The sequence below is a fragment of the Camelus bactrianus genome, chromosome 30, assembly GCF_048773025.1.
Source record: "Camelus bactrianus isolate YW-2024 breed Bactrian camel chromosome 30, ASM4877302v1, whole genome shotgun sequence".
In the NCBI taxonomy this organism is placed as follows: domain Eukaryota; kingdom Metazoa; phylum Chordata; class Mammalia; order Artiodactyla; family Camelidae; genus Camelus; species Camelus bactrianus.
In genome coordinates, this window is record NC_133568.1 from 19,806,208 (window position 1) to 19,820,436 (window position 14,229).

Consider the following 14,229-nt stretch of genomic DNA (forward strand, 5'->3'; position numbering starts at 1 on the left):
CTATTTTTATAAAGTCTCCCATTGATTTATCTTTATTTTGTTTGCGGTTTTGAATCTTTGTCCCATCTGCCCTTAAGAGAAAGGCTTCTGAAGTGGCCTTATGTTGTGTATTTCCTATTTTCCTTGCCCACCAAAGGTCAGTTGTAGAATTACTCACATCTAGGTTAGTAAATCTTTTAACCATTTATCTCTATCTGAGAGGTTAACAATTAAGTGAATTAATTGGTAAGATGTGGTAGCCCAGGATAATACATATATAATGAAGTATTGAATTCTGTAGTAAATTTCTGTTTATCTTCTGAGATTTAGGAAGATCTTTAATTATAGCCTTTAACTCTCTCTACAATTTAAAGTAACTTGTATAGGTTTGTTTTCTAGTTAAGCAGTTTTAAGAGGGTATTACATAATGTGGTTGTTGAATTTCTGAGAAAAACATTGAGGAAAGGATTGCTTGTGTAGGAAATCAGAGAAGGAGCAGAATCAATAAAGAAGCCGTGTGTTTATAGATAAAGAAGTGTAGGGAAGGTAAGTTTCAGAAGGTTTGGGCAGAAATGAAATAGAGAATCTTAAAGAGACTAACTTATAGCCACCATTTTGTTGAGACCTCAGCATGCCAATTGATGAATTGGAGTTTCAGTGAATTCATTGGGATTTCAATGAATATTTGGAGTTTTCTGTCTCCTAATTATTTTTTTAGAGCACCTCTAAAGTATGTAGTTATTATTAATTTTGACAAGTCACAAAGTCCCCTAAAAATGACCATTGTTGTCCTAAGTTTTTGTGGAGTTTTTTGCCATTTACTAAGTAAGCATAAAAGTTGTAATTATAGTGCTGGTTTATTGAGGAAGCAGGAGATTTTTCTAAAAAGATATTGTATCTTAAAGATATACAAAGTCAGTGTAAACATGAAAGAAGTCAGTGCAGTTGGTCAGAAGTATGTGCTTATGAATGCTGTTTTGGGTTCTCCAACAAACCAGAATCTATAAAGGGACCATGATTATCAACAATTTGACAATCTCTGACCCTGGCCATTTCTCCAAGAAACCCTGGTTTTGGTAGGAAATGATATTTAGAAAACACAATCTTAGGCAGTAGGGGTGCTCATTGCTACTGAAATGGTTACCATTTCTTGGGCCATCACTTTTATTTTAGCAGTGTGCTGCTTTATTTTTTAAATTTTACACCATTCATTGAGATATAAGATACTGAGCCCATTGAGTGACTTGAAAACTCAGACACCGGTGCTACTTGACATTGGTCTTTGCTAAGAACTTGAAAAACTAAAGCTAATAATAGTTTTATGAAGTAGTGAAATAATTTGATGTTGAAACAAGAATAAGTATACTTTATTTATATCTTTTTTTAATAGCAACAGTAATACCTGATTTTTATAAACTTATTTATAAAGATGATAATAACACAAGAGGTAGGTTGTTTACATTTGTTTATTTGGTTTTCATATTTCAAATTGGGAAATTTAATTGCAGTGAAGCCAAATGACCTGTGTACATCCTCATAAATAGGTTATAATGGCATGCTATAATTTATTTCTCCCAAATCCTAGATCTTTATTCTGTGAAAAACGTGTTTTTTTTCTGAATAAGAAAAGCAAGTGTAAGATGTGGGTAGTCTTTTAAAATCATCCCAGAATTAAAATAAAATTTTATAAAATAAACTGAAAATTTGTTTTTTTAAATTTATAAGTATGTTTTAGATTAAAATGTAACAATTTTTTTTTCTTTTTTCAGTTGTCATACCACATTTGCATAAGTTAGCCTTGGTGAACAACTTACAAATTGTGGATTCTAAAAGACTGGATATTGCTACCCATCTTTTTGAAGCCTACAGTGCACTTTCCTGTTGTTGTATCCTTGCTTTATTAATGTGTATCTATATTTATATAATAAATCTTAACAGTGAACCTCAGTTGTTAAAGATTGAGAAGTAGAATTTTTTCCTTCAAGTTAACTAAGAAGTAGTTACGTAGATTAAAAATTTGAGTTGATTTGCCCCACTCCTTATTCTAGCCATCTCATAATTTTAAAAGGTAACTTTAAGTCCTCTGTGTTTATATGTTCTGTAGTTTTAAAAACATTGACTCAAATTTTATCTGTGTTAATCAGCTATATAACCAAGCAAGCAATAAGTGTCCTGGTGTTCATTTTCAACAACTGTTTAACTGTCTTTATGATGCTATGTATATCTCTTGGCGAGATATCACCCATTGGAAAAATACAGTGCGACTATGGTTAATCATTTGCGTGATGGTAGAACTGGAGAACCTCAGAGGTCATCTAACCCATGTCAACCACTACATTTTATATGTGATTAAACTGAAGCTTAAAGACATTAGTGACTTCTGTTTTTTATAGTTAAAAGCAAAACTGTGACTAGAACAACAAACTTAAGCTATCCTGTTAAATGTTCTCTTTACTATCCTAGACCTAGTAAAAAAGAAGGAAGTAAAGATAAGGATTGGTAGAGTAAACTCCAGCTTTTGGGCTCTCCCATTAAAAGCCAGAATAGCTCAAGAAAGGGGAAATAAGAGATTGAAACAGGAGTTAAAGCCTTAACACTCAGATGTAACTGTAAAAGTACATGCTAGACAACATACTCTAAGGATTATGATTTTGACAAAAAAAAAAAAAACAGTAGAAAAAGTAGAAATATAATGCTGTCTGTTAAGGAGCTATTTGTCCTTTTAGAAATGTTAAAACTTGAAATTGGATATGCAGTTGAGAACACTTCATTTTGGGAATATTCTACAAATTACCTATTCACGTGGATGATATAAGCCACTTTTTTATAATACAGATTATAAAGTGAGCAGAGGAACCGTATTTTGATAATTTTGTCTCAACCATCCATGTATCTTCTATATGTTTAATTCCACTAAAAGCAGAACTTACTATCATTCCTGATTTATCATGTTGGCATTTTCAACTTAGAGAAAATAGAGGAAGCAAAAAGAGGAAGTGATAATTCTGAATTAGCAAGGAAGAACTCTTCAGTAATGGAGAAGTGACAGGACCTTTACAAGAAAGTAATAATGGCGCGTCAGAATCTGGCATGTCAAAGAAAGAAAGCATTAATGTTTATTTATACCTGTTACCTAAACTTTGTGAAACTACATGTTTAAAACCTTAAGTGAAAGTTTGTATAAAATCTTATATAGCAGGGAGTTTCTAAAGGAATATGCCTCAGGAAAAGTGGGAAAGTCAAAAGATCAAAAATTTAGCTCTATAAACCGAATTTTCCAAGTAGACAAGACAGTGGTTTCTAAAGAGCATAAAAATCTGTGTAGAAGGAATATTACTGTATATTTAGGTATATACAGAATATTACTAGAGGAAATATGGTAAAAAGCCTTTGTACTAATACAGTAAGGGGAAGAGGCATGCTAACAATAGGCCCTGTTCAAGTACTGAAAGTGTTAGTTCTGTGTGAGTCAGAACTTGTACTTGTATCAACAGGGTGGTATGCACTAATAAATAAATTCTGCTGTTCCATTGCATCCTGAGCTGATAAAACACAAGAGTATTCTTTTCAGTACGACATCATATTTTAATAGGGACACAGAAAATCTATATGGTTTAACATTCAGCATAGTATTAAGTCAAGAAATCATGTTTAGGAAAAATCTGAAGGACTTTATAAATGTTTAACCTGGAAAAGAAATGACTTAAGGATGAAAAGATAATTTGAGAATTACTTTAAAGATTGTTGTATAGGAAAAAGATTAGGCATACTGTTGTGTAACTAAGGTGCAGAGCAAACACTAACAAGCAGAGGTCACAGAGAGGCCTATTTTGTTTATAAGAAAAACTTTCTAACTGAGCTGTCTAAAAGTGCAGTGATCTCCCTTATGAAACAGTGAACATCTTGTCCCTGTCAGCAGTCAGAGGCCTTATGACCATCATTCACAGATGAGGTAGAGGTGATTCCTGACATCAGATAGGATTAAATAGCCTCTAAGTTTCCAGCCCCTAAGAAAGATTGTGGGATTCCTTGGGGAAAAGGACCAACAGTAAGTAGAGAGAGAGGAAAGTGTCTTCCCTCTCACCTCCAAATAAGGCCATTTTCAGCTTCTCAATCCATGCCCAAATTTCTGTAGATCAGACTCTTAACTACTAATCCAAAGGTCACTCACGGATGTATCTTGGTGATACTTTCCCATACTCAGAAAATAAGACTACGTAGCCATTAGTTGCAGACCTCTATATATCTTACAGGGATTTAGTTCAACCAAATGTTGTCTATATTTTTATAACTGCCTGTTTATAAGTCACTGCCTATTTATTATAGGAGCTTTATCTACAAATAGTATTTACTTATAACTATATTTTCAAGCCATAGTTATATATTATATAGATTTTTTACTTAATGGAGTTTATTGTAATTTTTTTTTCAGAAAGACTAATGCATCTTTATGAGGGAACTCATTTACTGCCATTTTTGCTTTAATATGGTATAATATTAAGTAAGAACTATTTTTAAATAGCTAACAACTATGATAGATGAGAATGTGTCAGAATTGATGTGAATAAACAAGGTGAATTGTTTTCTCAAGAAATATATCTGCTTTCCTGATTCCTTTCAATGTCAAGATAATCAACTAAAATTCATATGGCTAGGAGATGTAAGTCGTACTTAACTTACATTATTACAGCAAAAGCTGTCTTGCCCAATTCAATCAGGACCAATAGTAGGTCAGTTTAACAGAATGGCTAAAGTAAGAAATCAGGAAAATGGTATATACCTAAGATAACTTATTTTAACTTAAAATACATAAATGTAATTTCTTTTACCAATCTTTTGATGTAGGACTGGGGCATTTCTTTTGTGAGTCTACTGATTAAACATCATCTTTCTTAGATAAACCACATTAATAATACAATTGTCTATGAATTTCAGCTTAAGTTTCTTTAAAGAGAATCCAGAAACATTTGTGATACTGGGTACAGCATTTTTCTAGATTTTTATATTTTTCTTAATTTTTAACAGTTGTCTTATATACACAATTAAACAGCAGTGTTTTAAGCAACTGGCCTTTATCAATTTTTCCAAAACCTTTAACTTGGGTTGTGGTGGAGACTTTAATTTTCCTACTTTTCATTCTCATTTAAACATCCAATTAAATTACATGATTTAGTTTTCACCCTTATTATTTCATATGTTTTTAATTACATATTATGTAATTAAATTATGTGCTTTTAGTACCGTAACAAAGAGATTTGTGGGAATAAACACAGTTGACTCTCGATAAGGAACTAATTCAACAAATAAGGATCGTGCTGAGGGAAGCCTCTTTGGTCTGAGTGATCGGCGTGCCATAGCCATCATTTAAGAGAGCTGCTGCTTTTGTATTCTTCTGTAGTTGTTGGACCTACCAGTTTGTTTTATGTCCTTAACTGCCTTGTCTCAAGTCATTTCAGAGGAGTTAATGGTTAATCACTTTTTGCCTGGTCTCAGATGTTTACGCATTGACATGGAACATCTTTCTCCAGAGCATGAGGTAAGCTACTGTGATAATTAAGCCACTGTGATTATCAGTGCCGTGTTCATGTGTTTTAATATCTCCTATACAGACTTTTATTCCTTTGTGTGACATGTGACTATGATATACTGTGCTTAATTTTTAAAAATCTAATTCAGTGTCATTTTATGGATTTTTTTACTAGTTACAAGATCTTAAGCAACTCCTTTAACATCTTTGAGTCTCTGTTTAGTTCTCTAAAGTAGGGATAATGTACTCTCCTTTGCTGAATATAATTAGAATTTAATAAGAGAATGTACGTGAAATACTTTTTATCTATAAAATGCTATGCAGTATTTGTCTGACCATCAACTTTCTTAGAAACAAAATTTCTGTTTTGTCTCCATTTTCTCATAACTCTTTTCATTCTATTTTCCTGTTTCCTCTAAAACCCTGTTTATCATTTATTTCCTATTCCGTGTCTTCAACCTGTTTTTCTATCAACTTTTCTTTAACCTATTATCATGTTTGACTCTCCCCTCTGAAACAAAACAGAACAGAACAAAAACAAAATCTTCCCTCCCTCCCTCAAATCTCTTTTCCCTCCCACCAGTCTACACTCACTCTCTGAACTTCCACACTGTCTGTTGGTACATTATATTTACTGCCATCACACTAATCCAACAAAACTTCTACCTCTAAGATCACTGGTTATCAAAGTGCTACCCTGAAAGGACACTTTTCAGACTTGATAGGAGTGTAAAGGAGTATATACCCTTTTTGTCCATATCTTTGTCAACACTTGGTATCCATAGACTTTTTAAATTTGGTAGCTATAAAGTGGTATCTCATTATGGTTTTCATTTGCAGTTCTCTGATTATTGTCAAACTTGAGCCTTCTTTGTATGTTTACTGACTAGTTGTGTGCATTAATCAAAGCCTATTTAGGTTTTTTGCCTATTTTTCCCATTTGGGGTTGACTTTTTTACTCTTCTTTGAAGTTTGTTATATAACCAGAAAACCAGTATTCTGTCAGTTTTGTGTTTTATGAATATCTTCGTCCAATTTGTGATTTTTTTTTTCACATTTTTGGCTGGTTTGAACACTTGATTTTTTTTTTTTTTGATTGATCATTTCCAAAACATTATCTCCTTTCTTCTTAAAATGTTTAATGTTACAGTGTCACAATCAACTTCTTAATCCATCTAAAATTGGTTTTTATGTATGGTGTGAAGTAGTGCTTCAGTTACATTGTTTTCAATACAGGTAACCAGTTGTCTCATTATTGTTTATTGAACAGTTTGTCATGTCTTTACTGATTGGCAGTGCCACCTCTGTCATAAATGGAATTTCCATGTATGCCTGTGTCTGTTATTAGGGAACATTCTTTTCCACTAGTCTCTTCCTCAATTATTGTAACATTGATACACTGTCTTCATTACAGTTACCTTGTTAAGTCCTGAAATCTAACAGGGCAAGTCCAGCACTCTATCCTTTCTTAGAGCTGTTCATGACCTGTAGCTTTTTAATGCAAATTTTAGCGTGATCTTGGTCATGCTAAAATTTATCTTGATCTTTTCAGGTTCCAAGAAAGATTTCATTCAGGTTCTGGTTGAAATTGAATTGATTCTATAAACTAATTGGAGGAGACATCAACCTCGTGATTTTGAATCTTCCTATTCAGGACATACTGTATCTTATATTTATTTAGATCTCCTTCAGTTTCTTTCAATAAAGTTTTATAATTTCATCTGAAAAAATTGTCACCTTGTAGCTATGATGTTATAATGTTACCTTTTTTAGGATTATATGTTTTTTAACCCTTTTTTCCTGGTGTGTAGAAATACATATTAAGTATGTTCAGCTCATGTCTGGCCAACTTGAGAAACTTTATTATTAATTCTAATAATAAAATGTCTCTTGTTTGTGTGTATGTTTCAAATGTAGAGAAGTCATCTGTAAATAATATATTCTTTTCTAATACTTTCACTTTATTTTTTCCCTTTTCCTTATAATAGGATCTATATTGCTATCCCTTTTTAACTTCTGACATTCACTTGTTCCTTGCTTTCTTTATAAAATAGTTTTGATAGTTTATCAGTTTTATTAATCTTTTCAAATATTGAACTTTTGGCTGTGTTGATTTTTCTGTTTGTTAGTTTCATTATTTCTATTTTCATCTTTATTTCCTTCTGCTTTCTTTAGGTTTGATTTTTTTTTTTATTTTCCTGTTTTTCTAACTCCCTAAAGGAGGAAGCTTAGGTTATTTACTTACTAACTTTTCTGGTACATGAATTAAAGGCTCTAAGTATTCATTCCTTTAGCTGCATCCCGTGCATTTGCTGTGTTGCAGCTTCATTATCATATAGTTCAAATTAGATTCTCATTTCTTTTCTTTATTGATCCATGGATTTTGTTCAATAAGGTGAAGGCAGTTAATTTTATGATTCAGTTCTCCTACGTTTGTATCAACTTTTTGCGATCTGCTTGTTCTAACAGCTATTGAAAGACGTTAAAGTTATGATTGGGAGTTTTCTATTTCTCCTTTTTTTTTTTTTTCCTTTTTGCTTTGTATATTTTATAGATGCCCTTTATCAGGTTGAGGAAGTTAGCTTTTATTGCTAGTTCGTTGAATATTTTTATCATGAAGGGGTGTTGGATATTGTCAAATGATTTTTGTGTGTCAGCTGAGATGGTCACATGGTTATTGGTTTTTATTCTCTTACAATGTTTTATATTAATAGATTTTTAGATGTTAAATCAACCTTTGCATTCTTACAATAAATACCACTTGATTATGGTATATAATTCCTTTTATATGAAGCTGGATTCAGTTTGCTAGTATTTTGTTCAGGATTTTTGCATGGAAGATGGAGTTTATCTATAGAATAGAACAAACAAGAAGCAAGCCTGATTTTCCCCACCTTCCAGTAATGTAGGGTGGGACTGAAAATAGGAGGAGTAGTTAAAAGTCTTTAAAAGGAACGGACTCCCAGATTCCCTTCCAAACCTTAGTTTTTACTTTCTAGACTTGGGAGATCAGGCATAGCTGAGAGTATGAATGAGGCACTATAATGAAAGGAGGGAAATTAAGTCAAATGTATCATTACTGATTAGAAACCTCATTACCTTTCTCCTTCTTGGCTCCAAGAATGGTGGCAGCCAGAATTATACCTTCAGCGGGAAAAGACTGACAGAAAGTCTGTGCCAGATTCACCTTAAAGTGATATTATTCATGCATGAAGAGATTCTAATCAACATTTTAACACCCCAGTCTTTAGTGGACATCCCAAGATGACCAGCCATTTGAGAAAATTCGCTTCTGACATCCACAGCAGAGATGAAAACATACACACAAGAAAGAGGACACTGGAAGAAACAGAGAAGATAGGGAGCAGAAGAAAAAGTACAGAAACTCTCCCAGAAAACACTGATGCAAAAAAATAGCCAAACAAACAAAAATCTATAATATGTTAGATAAGAGAATGGGAAAGCAGGAAAAAAATCAGAAGGCCTCCCCATAATCTGCAAGGCACTGGAGAACCCAGCTCCCCTCCTCCTTACATCTCAGGCCTCACCATCTTCCTTCCCCCTTGCTCACTCTACACCCACCACTCTGGCTTCCTTGCTTGAGCATGATAGACACCCTCCCATCTACAGCCTTTGCTCAGCTTCTTCCCAAGTGTCTACAACACTTATTTCTCATGTCCTTCAGGTTCTTGCTTAAATATTATCCTCTCCATGAAGCCTACTCTGAATACCTCCATGTAAATTGTAATATTCTTCACTTTGGCCTCCTAGTACCCCTTGCCTTATTCAGTGTTCTTTCTAAAGCCCTTATCATCTTCTGATATATGATTTACCTATTTTTTGTGTTTGTTGTCTAGAACATAAGAACATAAGCTCTCTGCAGGGAGGGAGTGTTGTCTGTTTAATTTGCTGCATCCTCTGTGTCTAAAACGTGCCTGGCACGTAGTAGGTGACAATAAGTATTCGTTGTTTAGTGACCTCCATGCACAAATATGGACCAAGAAAATTCAGGAGGGCCATATGGTTTCTGGTGTGGGTGCCAGCAACTGGAGTAGCTTAGATCCCCCCACCCTTTCCATTACCTACTGTCTCCCTGCAAGAGTGGTGTTAATGTTAACTCTTAGACACCCATTGTATCCCCGATTTTAGTAACCACAGACCTATATCTGGCCTCTGCTCTAGACTTTAAAGTAGAGCATCTTGCTTTTTGCAACCTGGAAAAAGCAAGGGACAAAGGGACAGACAGCTTTTACTGGGAAAATATGTCTGACCATGGTGTGTGTATATATATATATATATATATATATGTTAAATGTATATAAATTTTACTTTTTTAACATTAGTTGCTGGGAGAATAGAAATCAGACTCAGAAGGAAGGTTAGTGAAAATCAAAGTGAATTATTAAGTTACATGATGGAGGTCTTTTAAAGCTATTTCTGCACCTAGTCTAGCAATCCAACATGAATTCCTTTAACAAAGTCACTGCCAAAACTTTGAATTCTTATTTAACATATTAGCTTCTGGGAATATTTAAAAAATTCAATTAAAAATGTTAAACCATAGCATTTTTCTATGTAAACTGTATTTCACTGAAGTAATTTTTTTAAAAATCAGGTTATTTTAAGTTCCATGATAAAAGAATGTGAACAAAAAGTAGAGAACAAGACTGTCCAAGAGCCTCAAGGGTAAGACATTAATTCTTTTTTAAGGCTTTGTGTTATCCGTAATTTCTGTGTAAATTTTCTATAGGTGGGTATCGTGTTTTATAATGTGTTACTTTGTACTCATTTATTTGGAAGGCAAGAAAATCCTTTAAATTTGACGGTTCTCAAATGCTAATCCATAAACCATCTGGGGAATTTAAAATTCAGATCTCTACCTCGTGTTCTGTGCCCTTAACATTCTGAATCAGCCCAGGGAGTCTGTATATTTAAAAGCTTCCAACAAAAACACTAGTTTGAAAAGATACATGCACCCCCATATTCATAGCAACATTATTCACAACTGCCAAGATATGAGAACAACCCACGTGCCTATCAGCAGATGAATGGATGAAGCTGTGGTGTATATCTACAATGGAATACTACTTAACCATAAAAAAGAATTAAATTTTGCCATTTGCAACAACATGGGTGGACTTGGAGGGTATTATGCTAAGTGAAATAAGTCAGAGAAAGGCAAATACTGTATGATATCATTTGTATGTGGAATCTAAAAAATAAACTAGTGAATATAACAAAAAAGAAACAGACTCATAGAGAACAAACTAGTGGTTACCAGTGAGGAGAGGGAATGGGGAGGGGCAATAGAGGGGGAGGGGATCAAGAGGTACAAACTATTATGTATAAAATAAGCTACAAGGATCTATTATACAACACAGGGAATATAGCCAATATTTTATAATAACTATAAATGGAGTGTAACCTTTAAAAATTGTGAATCACTATATTATATGCCTATAATTTATATAATATTGTACATCAACTATACTAAAATAAAATAAAAGCTTCCCAAGAAGTTCTGATAGGTAGCAGGATTTGGGGACTACTGGTGAAAATAGTTCCTAGAAGTTTGTGACAGGAGTTGTAAGATTTAAGTTGATTCACTGCATAAAGGATTGTAAATTTGTCAACGTTCTAGTCATATGCTTCTAACCAAACTAATTAGAATTCAAAGATTCAGTGAAATTAAAATATGAACATAAGTGTGAAAGAATAAAGTTGGGTATTTCAGGAGAGGAAGTAATGTACAAATAGTCTATGTGTACTCTTGACTCTTACTGAAGTAACCTTGAGCAGTTAATCTTAAATGGACTCTGTTAGGCATAAAAAGCTCAAAGGTGTTTCCTTTGTAAAGCTGACTACCAGAGATAAGTGTTTCACCGTTTCAAGCTAGGTACACATACACATAAAGACTCCTCCACAACCCTAGCACACACACATAGACTTCTGCCTCTTACTGGGAGTCAGAACCCTTTCCTTAGCCTCCTAGATTGGTAGGAGCTCTTGTATCATTTTAGCAATGGAAAGTTAAAACAATAAACTTTGATAGGTTTCTATTCTGAACACAAAATCTATAAAATTAATGTTAAAGCAAATAATTCTCATTAGTCATACATTAAATATTAAAATTTATTTGGTGCCTTATTTAAAATGTGAAAGGTTTTTGGATCAAAATTGAGAAAAATTTTATGAGAAATACATTCTAAATGAAATTTCATGAATTAGCATGCAAGAATTAAAAAAGAAAATATCTTTATAACTTTCTAAGATTGCTTTGGTTATTTGACTTTACCTTTTAAAAAAAAAGTTCATTTTTATAATCTTATTTTTCCCATGATATTCAAATCTTCTACATTTATTTTTAGAAGCTTTATTGTAGAGAATTTCAAATATACAGAAACCTAAACATAATATAATGAATTCCCCTGTGCTCAGTCACTCAGCTTCAACAATTATCAATTCATAGTCAATTTTATTTTGTCTATACCCACTTCCCACCCTCTCCCATATTCTGGTATGCATCTCTAAAAGGTAAGTGCTATTTTTTTAAAACATAAACATAATATCATTATCATACCAAAATAACTCCTTAATATTATTTATTATCTGGCGTTTGTTCAAATTTCTAATTGTTTCATAAATGTCATATTGATTTGTTGTTTGTTTTTTCCTTACAGTTTATTTCTTTGAGTCAGGATCCAACATTCCGTGTATTACAAACGGTTACTGCATTTCTTAAGTCTCCTTTAATTCATAGGTTCCCCTTCTTTTTTTTTCTCCATACAGTTTACTTGTTGAAGGAAATGAGTCATTTGTCCTGTAGAGGTTCGCACAGTCTAAATCTTGCTAATTGCATTTCCCTTGTGCTGTTTAAAATGTTCCTCTGTATTTCCTATAAATCTGGTAGTTGAATCTAGATCTAGAGACTTAATCAGAATCAGGGCATGGTTTTTATTTGATAAAACTGCTACACAGGAGGAGGTATGTTTTCATTGTGAGGCGAATAATGTCTGCATATCTCCTTTTTTGGTGATATTAACATCTGTTAATGATCAGTGCTGAATCTACTAACTCATTAGCAGTTACAAAATATATTACTCTAATTATATTATCCCTTCTTTATTTGTGAGCTGTCAGTCTTCAGTAAAGAAAACCTTCCCCCATAGGTACTACTGTTTCAAGTGGTATAGTTTATATAGTAAAGACAAGATAATGTTCATTTCTTCCTCTTTATGTACCAGTTTTGAAGATAACAGATTGATTCACGCTCTGACCAGAGGCAAAAGGAAAAGAGAAAAGAGATGTCCATGCAGAAATATCTGCACTGTGCAAAGAGACGATAGTTTCAGAAAAGCATATTTTGGGAACTGTAATTGAAAGCTAGACCACAGATACCCCCTCTAAAAGTAAATAAGTAAACCTAACCCCTAAATCAATCAATCAATCACAGAGTATATGGGAGGATGATAGAGATAAGTCTATAAAGGTAGATGTACACCGTTAATAAAGAACTCTGTATGCCACGTGAAAGGTTTTGACATCTCATGCCAAAGTCAGCAAACTTTCTCTGGAAAGACCGTGAATATTTCAGGCTTTGCAAACCATACAGTCTTTGTCCCAACTGTGCAACTGGACTCTGCTATCGTAGCAGTCAAGCAGCTATTGATGGTGTGGAAATGAACAGGCATGGCTGCATTCCAATAAAACTTTTTTTTACAAAACAGACAGCAGACTGGATTTGGCCTGTGACCCTTAGTTTACTAATCCTTAGTAACTTTGCTTCTCAGGCTTTAGGGTCCATCAGAATCACCTGGAAACTGCTGAGTGCCATCTCCAGAGTTTTTCAGAAGATCTGGGGTGCAGCCTGAGAACTGGGGTGGAGGTGGATGAATGATTTCACTTGGAAAGGGGGCTCAGACATGGAATTAGACCAACATTTAAGAGGAGCTTAGCTGAGAAACAGGAGGCAAACCAAATCAGTGTCAAAAACTCAAGTAGAGATTTCAAAGAGAAGGAGTGGTGACCTTTAATCTGCAAGATGGAATGATGTGGAGAGAGAGGGAAACGTTCTAGGACATAAGTCATTTTAGAGACAGGCCGGAAGTGAGGTTCTGTAGATTCAGTATCAACAAGCAATGGCAGCTGGTTGGCTATGCGTCACAAAGGAAGGACCTGAGATTTCCCTGAAAACCTCTATTAAGAAGACATATTACCTTCTAAAACTACTCTGTTTTTTAAAAATTCCTTCCTTATCCTGAGTTAAAATCTCCCTTCCTGTATCTACTGGCTAAAGCCGATTTTCATCATTTGGTGGAGGGGTCATCTTTGTCATACTGATAAAAATATGAACTCTTTTAAGAAAAAAAAATGCTATAATGCATTGGCTCTTTATTAGAAAGCTTTGTAAAATAAATGCCTAGGTCCTCTACCGCAGGTGGAAGAAAATCAGAATCACTGACTGGGATTAGATCTAGGCATTCACATTTCAAAAAGTTCCTCAGGTAATTGTGATGTATATTAGCAGAGCTATAAAGGTATATACAGCTCTGCACATATGGATTATATACCTCTTGTTTTTTGTTACAACATAGGTATCTGTTAAGTCTCCTAAATCTTCTCCAAACCATTCTTCATTTCTTTCACTACTCTTAGGATTTCCAGACCCCTTATCATCATTGTTGCTCTCCTCTTAGAATCATTAAGACTTGATAGTATCTCAA

The 14,229-nt window shown here is 33.7% G+C and overlaps 1 protein-coding gene across 8 annotated transcripts in view; it reads left to right on the forward strand.

Annotated features, from left to right (window-relative positions):
* The window catches only part of RELCH (RAB11 binding and LisH domain, coiled-coil and HEAT repeat containing), a 100,064-nt gene that overhangs the window by 82,075 nt on the left and 3,760 nt on the right, over window positions 1–14,229 (forward strand). For 6 of the 8 annotated variants that reach the window (XM_074355292.1, XM_074355295.1, XM_074355296.1 and 3 more), the window contains 3 exons: window positions 1,749–1,865; window positions 5,427–5,515; window positions 10,122–10,192. In XM_074355292.1, the coding sequence (XP_074211393.1) occupies window positions 1,749–1,865; window positions 5,427–5,515; window positions 10,122–10,192 (277 nt within the window). Of the gene's footprint in view, window positions 1–1,748; window positions 1,866–5,426; window positions 5,516–10,121; window positions 10,193–14,229 lie in introns of those variants that run through there. The other 2 variants (XM_074355297.1, XM_074355298.1) reach the window with 2 other exon arrangements.